The sequence below is a fragment of the Ciona robusta genome, chromosome 9 (assembly GCF_009617815.1).
Source record: "Ciona robusta chromosome 9, ASM961781v2".
Taxonomy (NCBI): domain Eukaryota; kingdom Metazoa; phylum Chordata; class Ascidiacea; order Phlebobranchia; family Cionidae; genus Ciona; species Ciona robusta.
In genome coordinates, this window is record NC_143243.1 from 6545983 (window position 1) to 6566850 (window position 20868).

A 20868-nucleotide genomic window follows, 5' to 3' on the forward strand; every position below is an offset into this window, starting at 1 on the left:
TTAAACTGCTGCAACTGCATGCTTGGGTAATGGGAGATCACTAAGCTTCTTGCGTTTAATGTAATGTTTATGTTATAACATGCACCACTGGTATGTTAGTGATGCTGTACATAGTTATAACTCAAGTGTGCACATATCTACGAGATATGAACTCAATGATATTCTATCTTTGTAATGCTTTAATACATTTTTTTTTAAATTTAATGTATTTTTCTAGTTAGTTTAAGTAAAATATAAAATATCTTGCTTTTATAGTCAGGTTACCAGACAAGTCTTAAATTATAAACCCCTGCATAGCTTGTCTAGGTGAGTGGCTTGTTATGATGTGGTGTCAGTAATGGCTACTTGAACCCACTGAGGTGGAATGTGGTGGCAAAAACAGATTCTTTAAAATTAAAACAGAACTTTGGGTTTTGGAAATCAAATTGGGAACACAAGCGTCAAGCGTAATCTGCCAGCTTCAGTTTAATAATGTTCACATTACAGGCAATGATCACATTAGTGGCAAACGCGTTGATATCATTGCCGCTGTAGCGTGAAATTCGCCTCAGGTTTTGTAGCAGGAAATATCATATTATTATAGAAGTGTGCTGGGGAGGTGGGTAGCGTTTGTTCTTATGCCTGCTCTGACTACAGATGAAGCCTGAACACTCATGACATTGGTTATGGATAAATAAAAGGTTACGCGTCTCAGGCTGACACTGCAATGTGCGCGAGCAAGTCAGCCCCGATCACCGCAAAGTGAGACAAACAGGAAGCCGCGTATCTATGCATTATTTAAGGGATGTGTGAAACAATTGTCCATGTGCATATGGCGGGAATATGGAAGCTCACAAACTTTAAGCCTTCCGCTTCCAAGTTAGTATTGTAATGCCAAGAACATAATATTTCTATAGTAGATAGACAGCTACCATCGCAATAGCAACTTACTTATAAAAAAAAATAATAAAAATAGGCAAAAGTTGCTAAAGTTGTCATGATATATTTCGTTACAAACTAATACATTGGCATCAACCAACAACATTTGTAATGTATTTACAATTATAAAATGCTTTAAAATCAAACACTGAGTAACATTTATGGTCAAAATGAAATAAAAGTTTTACCAGTAAACGCAAAATACAAAACATAAACATAGCTCAACACAGTAACCTAAATATGACTTCAACCTACACTACTACAGGATATGAAACCAAACATTGAAAAGCAAAAGAGCAATATTGATTCGACTCACCCGTGGTTCATTACCAGCTGCATCTTTGTTAATCAGCATGTCAATTTCCTTATTGAGCGCTTCCACACTGTTTTGTCTCTGCGGCCGGCGCCCGAACGGTTGGCCTCCGATTGAAATCGGGTTCGAAATTGACCTTGGGTGTGTGGCCTGGATGAAACAAGGGCAAATTAGACAAGCTACTTAATTAATGCTGCAACCAATACAGGAAATGCCAATCTCACATATAACACAACCATAATGAGCAATGACCTATTCACTGGAACGAAGTGGTGTAGGAACACTAACATATGATACAAGGGATGTCAACCTATTTAGGATTTTTATTAAAAAAAACATTATTTTTTATTAATAATATATTGTTGTTGCCACAATACTACCAGATGAGCCGTTAAAAGATTTTTTACCTTATACTTTGCAGCAGAAGTAACAGATAATAAACTGGTTTTGTAAAAATAATGATGTGCGTCAATAGGATACTGCTTTGCCTGTATAAGGTGCAGACAGATGGAAAGAAAATTAGTAGATAAGACACACTTACAGCAGCTATCTGATGGAATGCTGAGTGATCACCATGTATCGGTGGTGACCTATCCTTTTTCTTATGCTGGGATCTTTTACCAATCATTTTAATTTGTTGTCGCATCTGTTATGATATTAAACATGTTAACATATAAGATAATGACCCACTATAACCAAATTATGTTGCGTGGCTTTTGCGTGCTAATATGAATAATTGCAACTTAAACCTTATTTTGTTCTCGCTTAAATTTTTAAGCTCTAATAGTTTAAATGTTTAACAGTTAATTGTATCATTAAAAGATAACTGGTAGTTAGTGTGATAAATTGTAAGATGACCATAATCTAGTGATCATGAAGTTGGACGATTATCCAAGCAAAATAACAGTCAGAATCAAGTGCTTCAAATTACGTAACAAACAAAAATTAAGTTTAACGAATTGTACTCTGTAAGAGAATTTTGCTTAAAATTCCATGCCATCATCAGTCTCTAATATCAATAGTTGACAGCATAGCTGGAATAAGATATTGATTTTAAACCACATCTTATTCTCCTGTTAAATATACCTTGTTGAAGCCAGGGTCTGTTAGAGGAAGAGGGTGGTTGGATTTAGCGCTTGGCTTAAGTAGAGTGGTGGAAACCTCAGTACTCCAATCTGGGGTCTATAACACAAGTGAGCGGGTGTGGGCATAGGATATTGGGGGATACACTAGCATGTGTGTGGTTAAAGTAAGTTAGGGTAAGATGGTCCATGTTATGGTTGCAAAATTAAAAAAATATTTTTGTTTGCGTGTATTGAGTTAAAGTAGGTTGGGGTAAGATGGTCCTTGTTTTTAATATCTCGTCCAATTTAGAACACAATATTTACAAAGCATGTTGTTGGTTGTTAAAACATGGTTAGGTAATATGGGATATTATATGCTAACAGTATCCATCTTACCCCACACTCCCACAGTACTATATATCAATCGTTAAAGAAAATCAGTAAATTTTTCAATGGTTGTAATAAACCATGTTATATAAGTAATTAATTGGTAAAAAAACATCCGATTTCTCAGAACATAAGTTTTGTTCAGAATATGCATAAGCCCTGTTGCGTTAAGCCATAATATAACAGTCTTGAAATAATTTACTCAGCTTCTATTTTCATTTGGTCATTTTTTAATCAAAATTAACTCCATAAACTTTTAAAATGCCTACACTTTTTGATCAAGATTTAAATTCTGAAAATGATAGCCAATTCTAAAAAACATTAAACTTTTCTCATCTTATATTCCAAACTTTGATATTGTATCATCAGTCTCATTTCTCATATAAAGCTTGTACCATAATCTAAGGTTAGTGAATACTTAAGTGTTTGTGAATGTTACATAAGTATATGATGATGCAGTATTTGTCTGCAAACCTACTCCATATACAGCAACATAATAATATTTTGCACTCACATATATCTAGAGATAGCTATTGCAAAACTACATTATTATACCCTTGGCAAAATGTGATGACATGAAACACACAAAGTACATTAAAGTGGTTTGTTGGTGAATGTTGCTGCACAATTATTGAGGGTTAATAATTTCTTTCCCCACCATATAGCAATTTGTTAAACCAAAGTACCAAATTAGTGTAAACAATTTGTATTACCAAAAGTCAACATACAATCTTACATAAATATAACCAAACAGAACATAATATTCTTTATAACTGTACCTTACATGAATTGTTATAGATATTAGAATTAATTAACCTTGTATATTTAAACCCAACATACCATCATCTTACATAGAACCCAATAAGTAAACAGCATATAATATTTCTTTATAACTATATGTTCCATACCTGTGTCATCTTGTTGCACACAACCAGTGTGTGACCAACATGATGTTGTATCGGGACAAAATCTCTCGGCCACTGCCCTGTGAGGTAGGGCCCAGCTATTGTATCTAATGATGCAGTTCTTCTAATGCTTGGAGAGGGACTTCGACGGTTGGAAACTGTAATACAGCATGAGTGAATATTCTAAGTAAGATTGAAGTATCGCACATATTCTATATTCTATTTCCTGTCTGTTTCAGGCTCTTAAACGTTAGGAATTATTGGAATAAATTGTCAGAGAGAAAACAAACTTACAACTTATAATTAAATAGGATAATAACAAATAAAATTCAATAAAAAATCTTAACGATTTTTGTAGTAAACCAAATTTCTTACGAGCCAAAATACAGAGAAGCCATAAACTACAAAGACAGTGAGCTTACACTGAGAGCAAATGGGAAATTTGGTCAATATCCAATTAAAGTAAAAGACAGCAAAGATCAATTTTGCATCATATGTCTATAAATTAACCCTTGAATAAAGAAAAACTCGATAATGTGTTTGATTATTGGATAAGGAGATGCTATTATTGGAAAGAATGTCATTGAGCTGACGATATTTCAAAAGAAAACTACAGCGTAATATTCAAATACTTTTTAACGTGAAAGTGGTATTTTAAGTCCAACTAGCAGGTTGTCATAGTAGAGTTATGCGTGGGGGTGTAAGCCTCTATTTTGGCTCAATGGATTTGTGGTTGGCATGATGTGGGCACAAGAAGCAAATCTTAGTAAAATTGTAGCATAACATAGGATAGGAGAAAGGTCACGTTATTGGATAAATTTTTAATGAAAATTCCCAACCGGGTGAATGATTGATGTCATAGTTAAGCTTGCTGGTCGTATGGTACAATATGACATGGCCAGATTACATGACAAAATCTCATACTATGTTCAAGTTAATGCTACAATGTGGTTAATTGTAATTTATTAAGAAGGAAATCCTCATGTGTATGTAGTTTAACGTGAGTGATTCATTTGAACAGGCAGCAGCAATACTCAATTAAAGCAGCTCCAGGATATCCACGTATTTAGCTTGAAAGACAACACATGTAGGAAAAAGGTTGCTTACTGCACTACAAGGGCCACAGTAATAATAAACCATCTGCTTTAGTCACCACAGTATTCATAATGTTGAGTTGTTAAACCCTGAAGACTTGTTTGTTTAAATAAGTTTAAAACAAACAAACAATCAAAGACAAAGTGGTTAAAATCTTTTTGGTACATTTAATGATCCGTATATTACACCAACTGCATTAAACAGAAAACCTGCCTATCTCTGCAGAAATAAACAGAATAAACTGTACTTTTTTGTGGAACATTATTACAAAATAGAGATAAGATTCCTAGCATTAAGGACTGCTGTGTTTTGTATAGTTAGCCCAGCAAACGATCGGTAAATTAATCTTTCTCAAGAGAAGCTACCATACAAGAGGAAAATGAATTCACGAAAGGGCTATTATTCATACCGGCATTGTTTTCTGGGCGCTTTGAAGCAAACCACTGAATAGTTCATGCGTTCAAACGACCGAACACTTTGCGATGGTGTAAAGGTGAGCTTATGCTTACTAAGATAGCCTGTATAGTGCATAGCTAAGAAACATGGCTATTGGCTGCTTTTTAAACGGTTACTTTACATTTTGAATGGGTATTTTTTTATCCTTGGTAATATATAACGGTGCAGTTGGAAAACGGAAAATGGGACGCAGGCCAAAAACCTGCGAAGCAGAATTAGACGCCGGCTTATCTGCGACAGCGAACGAATCGCTTTAATATTTTGCTTTGCTACGAAGGCACGAAGGTCAGCAGACCGTCGAGAAATTGAATTTGCGACGCCGAAGTCCATTAGTTTCAAGCCAGGAGCGATTCAAGACAGCCAAGCGTGTCATCGTATTTACTTCTACCGCGTTATCCGGAGCGGAGGGTTATATTTGAGTACGTAATTGCCGGCCGATGTTGCCGATGTTGGGCCCCTTCAGTTGCTATAGCCATTATATTTATCGGTTACGAGGACAGTCATTTAAACACGATCGTTGGCCATCGAGCAAACATCAAGTGGTTTTAACAAACCCGAAAGCTAACCACTTATTAGGAACGAAATGAAAATCTCTTTTTCAACTATAACGATCAAAAGTACTTCCCAGCAATATATCTGGCTGGTATTTTGTACAAACCACTTCAGTTTCCGTTAGATTCCTGGTGTTTGCACGGACTGTGGGCGAGGCTTCGTCGAGATTTAAAAGGGAACCGACGCACGGCCTCTTAACTGGGCAAGGTTTTGTTTATTTTCATTACCATCGCACCCCGCCGGTTATTTTTTTAATGCACTTTAAAAGCGGAAGTGACTTGACGGTTTCCTAAACATGTATTTAGTTGCGTCAGTTACACAATCAAACCTAAATTACATGGCCAAGATAACCACTTTGTTTTATACCGACATGGGAGACTCTAGCTGCTGCTATAGCAAGGACTAGGGATCGCTGTTTTCCGGCCGCTAATTCACAGTGCTCTAAGGAGCAACTGGAAGCCGCGGTAGGATATACCGCGAAGCAGCCATGCAAACGGCGTATCATGTTTCTATTATCGTTCAAAATGGCAACGCTATTACGAAATCTCTTAAGACCAAACCACGTTTACTTGAAAAAGAACACTGAACACTGAGCTGTTGGGTTGGGGGTGTGGCGGTTTGTCTCTGTGAGTGGGTAGTTGAATACGGACTCACGTGCATCTACAAACATCTGAAGAATCTCATGCAGGTGGCAATTCCCCAGCATGGTTATGTGCAAGCGTGGGCGTAAGGATTAGGATTTCAACTCTCATGTAAAACTGGCAAAGCAGCTTCAAATAACACGTGACAGAAAACGTGTTTACGGCATTTTTAAAATGTGGGGTCAATTAGGGGAACGAACATGGTATGTGTAAGAGAAGTTTTGGTTGAAATGAAACGGTTCGGTTACCCTAAATGAAACAAGAGTTCCGGCACTACGTAATAACGAGCGTGGCCAAATTACGCTTTAAAATGAGTTGGGCGTTGGGCTGGAAGCGCAAACAGACTCTTAACACAAACACGACTTCAAACCAACGTTCTGTTATTCTGAGATCCGCTCAAGTGATGCCAGACAAAAAGGCAAAGGGCGATAAACGTGCATGGCGACTGGGGTGTAAGTTGAGTTTGGAAACACTGTTGGCCACCATGTAAGAAGCCAGTGCTGGACGATGCTAGATTTTAAGCACCATGCCTCGTGGTTGTGCGAGTCAATAAAACATCCCACTGCGCAACTAAGTGAGTAGCTTTACATGCCCACCGATGCGTCCAATCTAATAATACCAATGGTAGAAAGGCTTTGCTTTGCCAGGAGCTATGAAGGGCGGTGAGACTTCGTTGTCTCACCAAATAAACAGTGGAGTCGGCCGGCTAACACGATTACGTAGCCGATATATTGATGTGCACTCTTCAAATTAAACATCAAGAGACATAAGTTTTGCATGGTTGGTGCAAATAATCGTGCGTAACGTGTCCTTAGTGTACACGCGCACGAAAAATCAATTGCCACAACATCCTGTACTACCCGGCGTGTTAACACAGCATGTTGTGATGGTGGACTGATAGTATGTAAGCATGCTGCTATGGTGGGTGTTTTACTTATCAATTTGAATGCGCGTTACCAGAAGTGGTGATGACACAAGCTGAGTTTTGAGATGTCGGTGCCAGGACCGAGAACTGGTGTCGTTGAGTCGGTAAAACAGGCCGCGTCCCGGAAATACCACGACCAGCTATCCATTGTAACGAAACAAGCCACGTACTTATTTTGCGAACGCAAACGCCCCTTTCAGCGAGCTTTTTACCGACGACGAAAGTGCCATCTACTATTGTCCTTCTTTTGTAAGAGCGTCAGCTAAAAAGCTGCCACTCGCACACCCAGTGCTTTATACCCGAAATAAAAACGGCTAGTCGGGCTGCAAAGTTAAGTGACTCGTTTCAATTGGCGTGGCATTTGCATTACAAGCTAAAATTGCGCATTGTGGCGAACGTAAATTGAAACACACTGATGTAAGTGAACCACTGCTTGAGCAAAGCACAAGTTTGGTTAACGGCGTTATGGTGTTTACATTCTACGTCAGCGAAAACCGACGCGCGAATAACGATAAAAGTTTTAAAGGGCAGCTGTTTCTCGGGGCCGGTATTTCTCATTAAATCACAAACTTACCGACAACCCTATTTGTCATTTTTTCTCTCCGAAAGTCAATTACAACTCTGTGGTAGGAACACCACCGTTCGCGGTAGAATTCCAAGCAAAGAAAGAGCCGGAAAGCAATCTGAGCCGCGTCCATATCAGTCCATGTTTTATACAAGCTTTATGTGAAAAATCACAGATAAAGGAACAATTGTTCGGCCAGTGAAGAAAGAAGGCCCATGAGTTAACCAGAGCTGAAAGTTTCGACTTCCACCTGCTGTTTTAGATCACGTCCACTGGGAGAAGCAAGTGCGCAAGGAATGCCTTTATATGATTCACACAAACCACACTGGCGTAGCCTCACGGCAATGAAATTTGGTACACGGCCGTTATTAGGGCGAAGACTCTCTAGCAATTCCTTGATCGACCTTTCCATTACAAGACAGTGATTTGATATAGAGAATGAATCGATTGAATTAGAAGGCATGCGGATTAACCGCAAACGCAACCAAAGAAACGATTCTATGCAACCTGTTTACACCACATACCTGTTGCACGGTTCACATCCAAACAGAAATGTAATTAGATAATTTCCCTTGAACCTCTTATGTTTGCCACAGGGAACGTATTAAATCTCGGTCGATTTGCGAACGACGTTTATTAGATTTGAGACCGCGTTTACGCTGAGTGTATAGTAATGTGCAACATTATACACAAGGTCTGCACATATGGGAGCGGTTAAGAGTGATTAGGTTTCCTTATACTTTATAGTCGGCGTGAAATAGTTGAGAGCGATAATCTAACCGACAAATGACTGCGATTGCTTGTCAGTTATAGGCTTGTGGGTAATCACCGTTGACTTGCCGGTGCATTATTTATGTGAAGGAGTAATATTAGCACGTGCCCGATTTGGGAATTTTAAGAGCTACTGCTAGACCATTGTGTGCCGTGAAAGCTGAACACGGCGCCCTCATAAATAGTTCATCGTTGAGCAGACCGTGGCGCTTGTGACCCAAGCGTAGGCCCTGAAAAGGATTATGTGCGCGATAATGAGTTGGTGTGAAGCCGGGAGAGAATAGAAGAGAGAAGAGAAAAATAGTGGGTTGACCACTGCCATAGGATAACGATCTTTTTACACGAGACGGGACAACATCTTACACAAACAGAATTTCGGCAACGTAGTAAAGGTCTATCTTGATAAAATACAGCTGCTTTGGCACGAAAGTTAGCTTAAAAGGGGGAGGGGTTCGGACAATCTGTCAAATACGAGCTCGGTAATTCAACACGGGCAGATAATAACAATCGGGCAGCGATTGAACGCTATTTCCTATCGGCTTTGTTGTAACGCAATCACGGGGCATAAAACTTCAGCTGAAGGAAACCAGGACATTCTGGGGCGGAATCTCCGGAGTTAGTTAGGCTAAAAAGTTCCTCTGATGCGCTACATAACGGTAAACACGGGGTATAGTGTTCACTAAATATAAGGTACGCGGGAGGGGAGACTGGTATGCTCTCTTGGGGCACCTGACGTAATTATAACGCATGACGGGAATACGATGCGATGAGGTAGGGGGGAGGAGGGTGCAAGTTTTAAGACTGTTCGAAATACAAAGCTGGGATAATATAGGCAACAGCTTTAACCCGTGAAAACAACGCACGAACTCGAGCCACTTATTACATGTGGCAAGGTGACATATGCTACTTATGGTATTATTGGAATAACACTTGTTGAAGGTAACGCCAACAACCGTTTTAATCTTTCTAATCACGAGCGTATGGTTTGAAGGAGCTAAGCACACACAGTGTTTCAGTGGGTTATGACACGGGGACTACACAGCACTTCAGTTAAACCTGATTTATCGCAGTGAGGCGTTGTCGCGTATGTTTGCCATGTCCCACATTGACCAGGCGTTGTAATATGCGACGGTGGCTGTTATAAGCTGTAGCTTCACCACGAGGAATTTCGCCTTTACGAGTCCAGGCGAATGGAGGCGGTCGGTATTGATTTCAAACAGAGACGGTGAGGTACAATAGATAGAGGGCCGCTGAACGAGCGGATACAATGGCCCAGTTTGCTGGGTTTGAATCCTGTAAAATATCAGGCCCTCACGGCGACTATCGGGCTTTGGAACGTTTTGTCCGAACGTCCCGGAGTGAAATTTGGAGAGTGCTTCTGTGTGCGACGACTGCGAGCATAATACCACTTCGCCGAGTAGATGGCAAGAACATGTCGTTAACTCCGCACGGAGAGCTAATTTCGATCGGTCTTGACGAAAGTTTGTTGTCACGGTTGGTAGTGTAATGGGATCCGCGGAGATGGGACGACGTGGCTTTGTTACAGGAAAGCAGAACACACGCTCTTAACCGCATAATCAACTTTCGGCCTTTGTTACCATTACACTAGGGATGGCAAACTGCGCAACACGAAAACTGGAAATTAATGAACGGGAGCACACTGACACAACACACAATGATTGATATGACAAGCCAGACTTTTAGTAAATAGGCAACCGATGGTGTGTGACGTTGTATTAAAGTTTGTATGTTTCGCGGGGTAAGGCAGTCTTAAAACTTCCAAAAAAGGTATGCATTCATAGTCTTGTTCACCGAAATTTTTAGGGAGGGAGAGTTAGTAAGATATGAAAATTTACTGTGGTTGGGAACGAGGTGTACTGCGTTAGTAGTGCCTTAATGTGTTTGGGTTTATAAAAGAAACACCGTTTCGTAACCTTTCAACGTTGAAGAAGCGCACCATAAAACTTGAATAAACTAACAAGGCTGTTGCCTTGAGGCACTCCACGATGGTGGTGCAACGGAGAAAAGTGAGAGAAAAAAGATAGAGAAAGAGAGAGAGGAGAGATAGCGACACACCGCTCCGAAACGCTTACAGGTTAAGCAAGCGTAAAACTCATAAAATATACACAATACAATGGTAGGAGTTAGATGTCTAACGTTAAGATGGTTTTAATAAGATAACCATCACGGTTTAATTAGGAATTTTTTGTGTTACGACAGTTGGTCCTTTTGTATCTTTTTCCTGTGAGCTCTCCTACTTTGGCACAACTAAATTAAACCAATTTTTTGTCTCTGCTAAGACTGCTAACAAGACTAGTTTTGGGAATGTTAAAATATATATAGAGAGATAATGTCATTTTACTCAAAACTTGGAACAAAAAACAGAACTTCAATACTGATCTAATTATCAATGAATGACCACCTAATTTATTAAACACAAACTACACTGCAACAGTGCTATTCTCACATTTATATCTTATAGGCAACACTAGTTTTATATTTTATAGGTCAGTCTGGTGCACGCGATGCTTCTGGTGACTCTGTACCACTTCCCACCGATTATTCAACTAACGCCTTCGTGGCTTAAATAAAAAGCCGAATTATCCAGCACAAATGACATAAACTATTGTCAAACTGTAAAACACAGTCGAAACAAATGCACACACCGACCTGTGTAAATACTATCAGGTGTAAAAAAGAAACATCACTTCCCTTATTTATACTTAATTATCATCTCAAATCTTTCAGTTTAGCAACTACGCCATCTTCGGAGATGTCGGAAGTTAAAGGTAAAATAAACCAAGTCCAGCCCACACAGAAAAAAATATTTACTCACAAAGTTACATTAACGGTAACTCATAATCGGCACAAGGTGTATAAAACCCAACGCTTGTGTTGCGTTAAAACTATCAATGCCCCGCCAGGTGAGGATAAATAAGTTACATCAGTTCAAGTGATTCTACCTTTAATGCTGGGAGAACTTGGACTCTTACGGTCATTTCGATCAGGTGAGGCTCGATGATCAGGTGACCATCGACTCCGAACAGCCACTCTTCCATCAGTTGCGGATCGGGGAGTGGGGGAAGAAGAAGGAGATTTTCGGGCTGGACTACCTTGCAGGAGCTATGGTGTATATATATTATATACATTGCCATTTGGTTGTATATGAGATATACATATATGCATTGAAGTGTATAAATGTATAAGATACTTGTAGCAAATTTTATAATTTCAGTTGGTTAAACATAGGAGCAGTACTGATAACAGTTTACCAAGAAAAATCTCAGGACCCATGACGTGCCACGCTGCAAGATTTTAACCTTATATAACACAACTGCAATATAGAATTTAAGCCAACTCTGGTCTAGATCTTCCATGGCATGCCTCGCTATGGGACCTCACCCATGTAGAATAGGAACAGTAACAGGAACAAGTTTCATGGAATGATTTGAATATTATTTTGATTTACAAGGCTTCAGTATTTATACATCAGTGAAAATTACATGTAGTACAAGCATTTAGTTAGTACAGATCAAGAAGTTTAACTAGATAACATAAAATCACCTGGAAATGCTGTGTTGCTTTAATAGGTGGGGGACCACTTTTTCTTGGAGGTCCACTTTTCATCATTGGCTTTGTTTTGTTGGATGACATGACACACACTTTTTCAGATTACCTTCGATAAGTATGCATGCAAACTAAATGCCTAAGTCAACCTTGATGATAAATAAAGTCGTTTAACAAAATATTAAGGATAAACACAGTTAACTTTATAAAATGTATGTCTACATTGAAACTAACTGTACCAGCATGCTAACCTAATTCATATCAGTAAAACTCAATTGTAAAATAAGCTTTACCATTATTTTAAAACTGGTCCCAGTAAGTCAAATTTGAGCAAATAAAACAGCTAATAAACTTGGAACAAAATAAGTTTGTTACAAATACAACATTACAGAGACCTAACTCACACTGTGCAACTCAAAATAAAACTAGCGTTTGAATACAAATTCAACTTGGTCAAAATAAGTTTGTATTAAATAATATAATTATTACACTGGTACTGTTAACATGACCACGTATATTTAAATAATTGAAGAAATGGTTACTGACGTGAGCGACGAACTAGCTAAAAGAGTAGTCTTTTTTCAGTGGTCTTAAAAACATATTTGAAAACTTGAACAGTACCAACGGAAAACCATATTGACATACATCCGTACGGCAGGTCGCAACATGCACAAATGAATCGATTTGGAATTCTAGAAGAAGGACCTGAGTCACGTGACTAAATGCGTTCTTCTTTCTACACCGGTTCACCGACCGTTGCGGGTCACTGCTCCTCGATAAAAACAAAAGAACCCAAGTTACGCCAAGCAGACGCCGCTCTCCCGCTTGTTTACTACGCCTTACTCCACGCCGGCTTCATAAACCGCGAACTCGCGACACGGAATGTTCCATTTCCGAATGAGTTCGGATCTCTCGCGCCTCTATGCGGCAACATTTATTACGACAAACTACTGAGCTACATCATAACATATAGTACTGTGGGGGAAAACGGCACACCTGTACCTAGATGAGTTACAATTTTTTTAAATAGCGATTTGTAAAAAAATTGGCATAGCAGCGCATAAAATACAGTAGGGTGGGGAAAGATGGGACACATTTTGCACATGATATCCAAATATTCCGATCGTCTTTTAAACAATTAACAACGATCTAGGGAGGTCGTGAGGATACGCTTTTATAATTCTTTCCATTTTCTTTGTTTACTGCCAAATTGGGCGAGAAAATAGAATGAAAAGGTGTCCCATCTTCCCCCAACCTACTATATGACAATAACCTGTATCACCCCTTTTCGTTACTCTGCCACACTCTACAAACACTTGTAACAAACATTGAGTATACGGCGCTTATTTATTAGCTTGGTAGCAAATACTTGGCCACGGGATGTAATAACTACCATGGCAGATAGATTGTGAATATACAACGGTTATGACTTCCATGGGTTAGTATAAAGATATTCATTTTATGCAATATGGTTAGGTGCACCAAAAGGAATACTGGATCTGGATGTATTTGTATTAATGTTCAAAGCTTTAAGCCAAACACTTTGTTTTTAATAATCTGCTAAAACTTGGTAATTACACACCATTTAAGCATATACTAAAAAGTTTAGTTAATAAAATCGTAGCCCATTAGAAAGCGTTAGCACCTTATATTTCATATTTTCTGATCGTGAAAAACAATTAACAACGTTCTTTTAGATTCGCGCGTATACGGGTATTTATAACTTTGTAGGTATTTTCTTTACTATACCCAACGAAAAAAGAGGTTGAAAACATATAAGAGCGCATCTTACTACACCCCGCTATATTTTTCGTTTGTACAAAAAAGATTGATTTTTAAGTATTACACGGGTCTGAATTTCATCTCTATGTACTCCAGAGAATATTTTGTTCCATGGAAAAGGTCCCAACTCGCAGCTTGATCGGTGCTGGTTTGGCAATTCAAATATGCCCCGTTTAAATTTGAGTGATAGCAAGCCCCGTACCACCAAGCACCCTGCTCTATGACCGCACAATTTCCTCCGGAGGAATCATTGTCTTGGTCCTTCGTAGTAAAGGGGCGATTGTTATGATGGCTCAAGGAATCTCCTAAAAATGGGTTCAATATAACATTTAAATCTAAATTTATAAACGTAATGTCAAATGCAAATATTTGTTTCATACGCCAACCAGGTAAAGGTTGCGCCGTGACACACAGGCCAGAGCAATTGCTTCATAAGTTACAGACCCAACGGTTACTAGTAACTGTCATATGCCCATAGTGGTATGTGGTAGCAGTGTCAAGCTTCGACGCTATAACCTCTGGCCTTAAGGTTTTAAATAGTCTAATTTTCCTTACTATATGTGAAGGGACAAATAAAATTAGTGTTATGCTGTAACTCACCAGCGGTCCCGGAATACCCGGACACTGACAATCTATAAAGTTGTTCTTCTGAAGCGATCGAAAACGAGCTGTCGGAAAAGCGTGTTTGACATCATTGTTTATCACTATCATATAGTAGGGTGGGAAAGACGGGCCACCTTTAGCACATAATACCCAAATATTCTGATCGTGTTTTAAACTTTTAACAACGGTCTACGGGAGTTGTGAGGATACGGTTATACAACCATTTGAATGTTCTTTGTTTACCACCAAAAAGGACGAGAAATATATAGTGAAAAGGTGTCTCATCTACCCCTACTACAACATAAGTAAGCGATATCACCTAAACTTGGCGTATTTCCAAACGTCTGCACAATCTTTTAAGTCAACCCTCAGTTCGTAAAGTCCAGAAGACGTTAAAGAATGGAGATTTTCCATACCTTTAAAAAATATGTGTTAAAAAATATTACTAAGGAATTTTTCGTAATTCATTGTTTTTAAATTCAAACCCAGCCAAAATTCGTTGCTCAGATTCCCGAATTTCTGTCGATATTCTGCCCAAGTTCGGTAGAAGTTTTCAGACCCGTCCGTTCTTCGTTGGAAAACCTGTGGTAACATAAACTAACATAATTACTTCATCTTTTATTTGTCTCTTCTCGATTACGGTAGCAAAGATTAAAGAATAGTTAAAACGAAAAGGCAGGTGGTCGCTACATCTATACCACGTAAACAACGAGCTATATTTGACTTAGAGGGAAAGTGCGCGTAAAGAATATCCACCAGCGCCAAAGTTCTGTGAGTAAAACATGATAACTTACCAGCCAGCCGCCACCGTCTGTGGTTTGATCGCAGTAAACTTCCAAAGATTGTCTGTTCCCTCGGTTATATATCTCGTAAATCCCGCTTTCGTTTCGTCCCATTAGCAAAGCTTGCTTGCAACTTGTCGGCAATGCTTAAACAGAACAAGTACTAAGTAAGCGACATGTTAACGTGTTGAAAAATAGTCAACTTACAATAAACTTCCATTAATCTTTCCAACCGTTGCACCTTCTCACTTAAAACATTGTACTCTGACCTGCAGGTCGGGTCACAATGCCCCTGCTCGCCTTTCGGGCCCACAGGTCCAAGTAAACCATTTACACCCACGGGTCCTCGTTTACCAGGGGGACCAGGCTCTCCTTTCTGTTCTGTACTACCACTCCCGCAAGACAACACCACATGTTGAGTACCTTGGCTTTTAGACCCAGCGACCAGAAGAACAAAAACTACAACTTTAAGAAAACTCATTGCTGAAAGAAATACTGGTTAAACGACTGTCGTTATGTTACTTATTTCCATCTCTTCGTTGTGTTAATGGAATACAAAATTCTGAGTCTTCCCGTACTCACTGTTACCTTGTATGCCGATCACACAAATGCTATGCAACTAATAGTGACGGATCTTTTTATGCTAAGCAGGCAACCACAAGATTTATTGACAGAGAATGAATAGTTTCTTTGTGTCTCCTTATAAGGTTGCAGAACAAACTTGTTTTTAACTTCTGCAGCTTAAACGCTGACTTTAGGCAATCCGTAATGATGAATAGGTGACATTTGAGCCGACTTCAAACCACAGTCATTCTGCTGCTGCGCATAACAACGCATGAATACCAAATTAGGAAGTGCTGGCAACATAATTGCTTAACAATATAAACCTAAAGCAGCACATAGAGTTGCAAATGCAGAAATTAAAATATGTGTTTTTTAATGTGATGTACAGTCGTACAGGAAGTAAAAATACATCACTATAAAGTAATCACTGGCGATTTCACAAGACTATATTTAACTAATCCTTAATACTTTAAAGGCGCATACCAACCAAAAATGAAAATTTGTATATGGATAGATATGCTCAAATGTAACCTAAAGGTACCGTCAAAGTTTGCCAAAACGATACGGCTTCTAAAAAGATCGCGTGAAAAAACCCGCTGGAGTAAAACAAATTCGGCTGTTTCGACAATGCATGGGATTTCCCATGAAAAAAAAAATTCACTCAACTTTGATCGTTTCTAGTTTCTAAAATAATAAAGAAAATTTAAATTTTATTTCTAATTTGGTATAATTAATGCTTCTTCTTCAAGAATATAAAAAATTGTAAAACATAGATTATTATGTTTTAATTTTTCGATTGAACGTAGCTACATACCAGATTATGCTGACTCAGCATATTTTTATACCTAATGTTAAACACGATAAACTGACTTTTTCATAAAAAAAATAGTACAGTAGGTACTAGTGAGACATATTGAACACTTTAATATAAAAAAAGTGTTAAACCTAACTAATAAGAAAAAACTGCTAAATCAGCATATTATGTAGCTACGTTCAATCGAAAATTAAAACATAATAAACTCTATGTTTTACAATTTTTTATATTCTTGAAGAAGAAGCATTAATTATACCAAATCAGAAATAAAATTTGAATTTTCTTTATTATTTTAGAAACTAGAAACGATTAAAGTTGAATGAATTTTTTTCTAATGGGAAATCCCATGCATTGCACTTACACGTACGATAAAACGTCTTAAGTCGTTGCAATTTAATCTTTAATGCGAAAACTAAAACATAAGTAGAGCTGTTCGGTGAGAAATAGTTTGATTGAATAAAGGTCACTTATTTATCATCGTATGGTGGGCAACGACATTTGAGTAGAGCTGCGGAAAGATAAGTCCTTTTGCCCATGCAAATATGGTTTTATTATCCGTGAATATGAATATACATGCAAAGTCACCCTATATCATGATTAGAATGATGAGAGAAACGATGTTCACAGTTGGAGTTCTTACTTGGGTATAAGGTTTGCCGAAACTCTACAAGCATAAGAGGTTGGATCAACGCAGCAATGACAAGGTTTAGGTTCTTTTTAATGCTAAACTACAATTACAAGGAGAGGAATGATTATATTGACCTGATGTAGCTACGGCCTACTAGAAATATCTCTAGTATAACTAAAGTGGGCTGTGCTGTAGCTGCTGCAGCCTACTATAACTATTGTGAAGCCGTGTAATCATTTGACTATAGATCGCAAAAGGTAGATGCGCTAATCACTGATGTACCACAGGGCGAGTATACTACACAGTAACCTGGTGTTTGTTCTAGTATTCTGACAAAAACACACCTGTACCTCGATGGGCTACAAATTTTTTAAATAAACATTGAGTACGGCGCTTATTTATTAGCTTGGTAGCAAATACTTGGCCACGAGATGTAATAATTACCGTGGCAGATAGATTGTGAATATACAACGGTTATGACTTACATGGGTTAGTATAAAGACATTCATTTTATGCAATATGGTTAGGTGCACCAAAAGGAATAACTGGATGTATTTGTATTAATGTTCAAAGCTTTAAGCCAAACACTTTGTTTTTAATAATCTGCTAAAATGTGTTAATTACACATCATTTAAGCATATACTGAAAAGTTAAGTTAATAAAGTCGTATCTGTCAGAAAGCGTTTAGCCAAAGACATTAGCAGTAAAATCAAACAAAGATATATTACTTTGGGGTAAGATGAGAAAGCGTTGGCACCTAAATTACATATTTCCTGGTCGTGTTTAAAACAATTAACAACGTTCTTTTAGAGTCGCGGATATACAGTTATATACAATTTTGTAGTTATTTTTTGTTACTATACACAACGAGACTAGAGAAGAGATTAAAAAAATATATAAAAGCATCCTTTCACAGCACCCTGCTATATTTCACTGTAAAAGAATGCGTATAGGAAGTTTGTACAAAAACAGAAGAGTTTTAATTTATGTTCTACACGGGTCTGAATTTCATCTCTATGTATTCAAGGGAATATTTTGTTCCATGGAAACCGTCCCAACTCGCAGCTTGATCGGTGCTGGTTTGGCAATTCAAATATGCCCCGTTTAAATTGGAGTAAAAGCAATCCCCGTACCACCAAGCACCATGTTCTAACACCGCACAATTTGTTCTGTAGGAATCATTGTCTTGGTCCTTCGTGGTAAAGGGGCGATTGTTATGATAGCTCAAGGAATCTCCTAAAAAAATCGGTTCAAAATAACATTTAAATCTGAATTTAAAAACACAATTTTAATTGCAAATATTTCTTTCATACGCTAACCACCAGGGAAAAGCTGGCGGCGCGAAACGGTGATGGCTAGAGCAATTGCTTCATAAGTTACAGACCCAACGGTTACTAGTAACTGTCATATGCCCATAGTGGTATGTGGTAGCAGTGTCAAGCCTCGACGCTATAACCTCTGGCCTTAAGGCAGGCGAACCAACAACTTTGCCGCGGCACTGGAAATAGTTTATATTTTTCTAGACATAAAACCAGATCGTTTTTTACAAATTTGCCAGCCCTGCTTTTTACTTGACAATTTCCCTCGAGTATAGTTTTTTACTCGTAGCGTGTTATTAGGATTGTTGTAAATAGTGTAATTTTCCTTACTATACGTAAAGGGATAAATAAAATTAATGTTATGTAACTCACCAGCGGTCCCGGAATACCCGGACACTGTCAATCTATAAAGTAGTTCTTCTGGAGCGATCGAAAACGAGCTGTCGGAAAAAGCGTGTTTGACATCATCGTTTATTACTATCATATAGTAGAGGTAAAGACGGGACACCTTTGGCACACAAATATCCAAATATTCTGATCGTGTTTTAAACAATGAACAACCGTCTACATGAGCCGTGAGGATACGGTTATACAACCATTTGAATGTTCTTTGTTTACTACCAAAAAGTACGAGAAATATATAGTGAAAAGGTGTCTCATCTACCCCTACTACAACATAAGTAAGCGTTATCACCTAAACTTGGCGTATTTCCAAACGTCTGCACAATCTTTTAAGTCAACCCTCAGTTCGTAAAGTCCAGACGACGTTAAAGAATGAAGATTTTCCATACCTTTAAAAAATATGTGTTAAAATCTACTACTAAGGAATTGTTCGTAATCTATTGTTTTTAAATTCAAACCCAGCCAAAATTCGTTGCTCAGATTCCCAAATTTCTGTCGATATTCTGCCCAAGTTCGGTAGAAGTTTTCAGATCCGTCTGTTCTTCGTTGGAAAACCTGTGGAAACGTAAACCAACATATTAATATATTACTATATCTTTTATTTGTCTCTTCGATTACGGTAGCAAAGATTAAAGAATAGTTAAAACGAAAAGGCAGGTGGTCGTTACAACTTACACCTATACCAGATAAACAACGAGCTATATTTGACTCAAGGTGGCTGTACACAGTTTCCAGCGTGCGAAGTCGTATGCAAACCCGTGTCCAATTCCGCATGCCGCAGCGAAATCCGGACAAAACGGACCGGATACTGTGTACAGCCACCTTTAGAAAAGGAAAGTGCGCGTAAAGAAAATCCACCAGCGCCAAAGTTCTGTGAGTTCTGTGAGTAAAACATGATAACTTACCAGCCAGCCGCCACCGTCTGTGGTTTGATCGCAGTAAACTTCCAAAGATTGTCTGTTCCCTCGGTTATATATCTCGTAAATTCCGCTTTCGTTTCGTCCCATAAGCAAAGCTTGCTTGCAACTTGTCGGCAATGCTGAAACAGAATAAGTACTAAGTAAGCGACATGTTAACGTGTTAAAAAATTTACAACTTACAATAAACTCCCATTAATCTTTCCAACCGTTGCACCTTCTCACTTAAAACATTGTACTCTGACCTGCAGGTCGGGTCACAATGCCCCTGCTCGCCTTTCGGGCCCACAGGCCCAAGTAAACCATTTACACCCACGGGTCCTCGTTTACCAGGGGGACCAGGCTCTCCTTTCTGTTCTGTACTACCACTCCCGCAAGACAACACCACATGTTGAGTACCTTGGCTTTTAGACCCAGCGACCAGAAGAACAAAAACTACAACTTTAAGAAAACTCATTGCTGAAAGAAATACTGTTTTAACGACTGTCGTTATGTTACTTATTTCCATCTCTTCGTTGTGTTAACGGAATACAAAATTCTGAGTCTTCCCGTACTCACTGTTACCTCGTATGCCGGTCACACAAATGCTATGCAGCTGATAGTGACGGATCTTTTTATGCTAAGCAGGCAACCACAAGATTTATCGGCAGTGAATGAATAGCTTGTTTTTGTATCCTTATAAGGTTGTACAACAAATTTGTTTTTGAGTTCTGCAGCCTACTTCGTGCGAATTTGGGCGATCGGGAATGATGAATAGGTGACTTGTAAGCCGACTTTAAACCACAGTCATTCTGCTGCTGCACAGAACAACGCAGGAATACCAAATTAGGAAGTGCTGGCAACATAATTGCTTAACAATATAAACCTAAAGCAGCACATAGAGTTGCAAATGCAGAAA

At 38.6% G+C, this 20868-nt stretch overlaps 5 protein-coding genes and 1 long non-coding RNA gene across 7 annotated transcripts in view; 1 reads left to right on the top strand and 5 right to left on the bottom strand.

Moving 5' to 3' along the window:
* The window catches only part of LOC149731705 (UDP-N-acetylhexosamine pyrophosphorylase-like), a 145015-nt gene that overhangs the window by 97117 nt on the left and 27030 nt on the right, over window positions 1–20868 (bottom strand). The window lies entirely within an intron of this gene.
* LOC149731706 (palmitoyltransferase ZDHHC12-B-like) overlaps window positions 1–20868 on the bottom strand; it is a 137509-nt gene that overhangs the window by 89611 nt on the left and 27030 nt on the right. The window lies entirely within an intron of this gene.
* LOC149731715 (protein FAM117B-like) overlaps window positions 1–20868 on the bottom strand; it is a 53711-nt gene that overhangs the window by 5813 nt on the left and 27030 nt on the right. Inside the window, exons 2-7 of one of the 2 annotated variants that reach the window (XM_089884302.1) lie at window positions 12157–12309; window positions 11556–11715; window positions 3591–3745; window positions 2318–2413; window positions 1773–1877; window positions 1235–1381 (exon numbers count right to left, since the gene is read on the bottom strand). In XM_089884302.1, the coding sequence (XP_089740428.1) occupies window positions 1235–1381; window positions 1773–1877; window positions 2318–2413; window positions 3591–3745; window positions 11556–11715; window positions 12157–12246 (753 nt within the window). In that variant the 5' untranslated portion in view covers window positions 12247–12309. Of the gene's footprint in view, window positions 1–1234; window positions 1382–1772; window positions 1878–2317; window positions 2414–3590; window positions 3746–11555; window positions 11716–12156; window positions 12840–20868 lie in introns of those variants that run through there. The other variant, XM_089884303.1, reaches the window with a different exon arrangement.
* Window positions 13488–15934, bottom strand: LOC149731716 (ficolin-2-like). The gene is made up of 6 exons (XM_089884342.1): window positions 15534–15934; window positions 15339–15472; window positions 15030–15126; window positions 14864–14960; window positions 14542–14609; window positions 13488–14246 (listed from the first exon to the last, which is right to left on the bottom strand). The coding sequence occupies exons 1-6, from the start codon at window positions 15805–15807 to the stop codon at window positions 14002–14004; spliced, it is 915 nt and encodes a 304-aa protein (XP_089740468.1). The 5' UTR covers window positions 15808–15934; the 3' UTR covers window positions 13488–14001.
* On the top strand, window positions 16796–20092 carry LOC149731717 (uncharacterized). The gene is made up of 2 exons (XR_016385658.1): window positions 16796–17166; window positions 17306–20092. It is a non-coding gene; the product is annotated as an uncharacterized LOC149731717 (long non-coding RNA).
* LOC149731718 (fibrinogen C domain-containing protein 1-like) lies at window positions 17714–20733 on the bottom strand. Its single transcript, XM_089884340.1, has 6 exons — window positions 20154–20733; window positions 19959–20092; window positions 19512–19608; window positions 19346–19442; window positions 19024–19091; window positions 17714–18568 (listed from the first exon to the last, which is right to left on the bottom strand). The coding sequence occupies exons 1-6, from the start codon at window positions 20476–20478 to the stop codon at window positions 18324–18326; spliced, it is 966 nt and encodes a 321-aa protein (XP_089740466.1). The 5' UTR covers window positions 20479–20733; the 3' UTR covers window positions 17714–18323.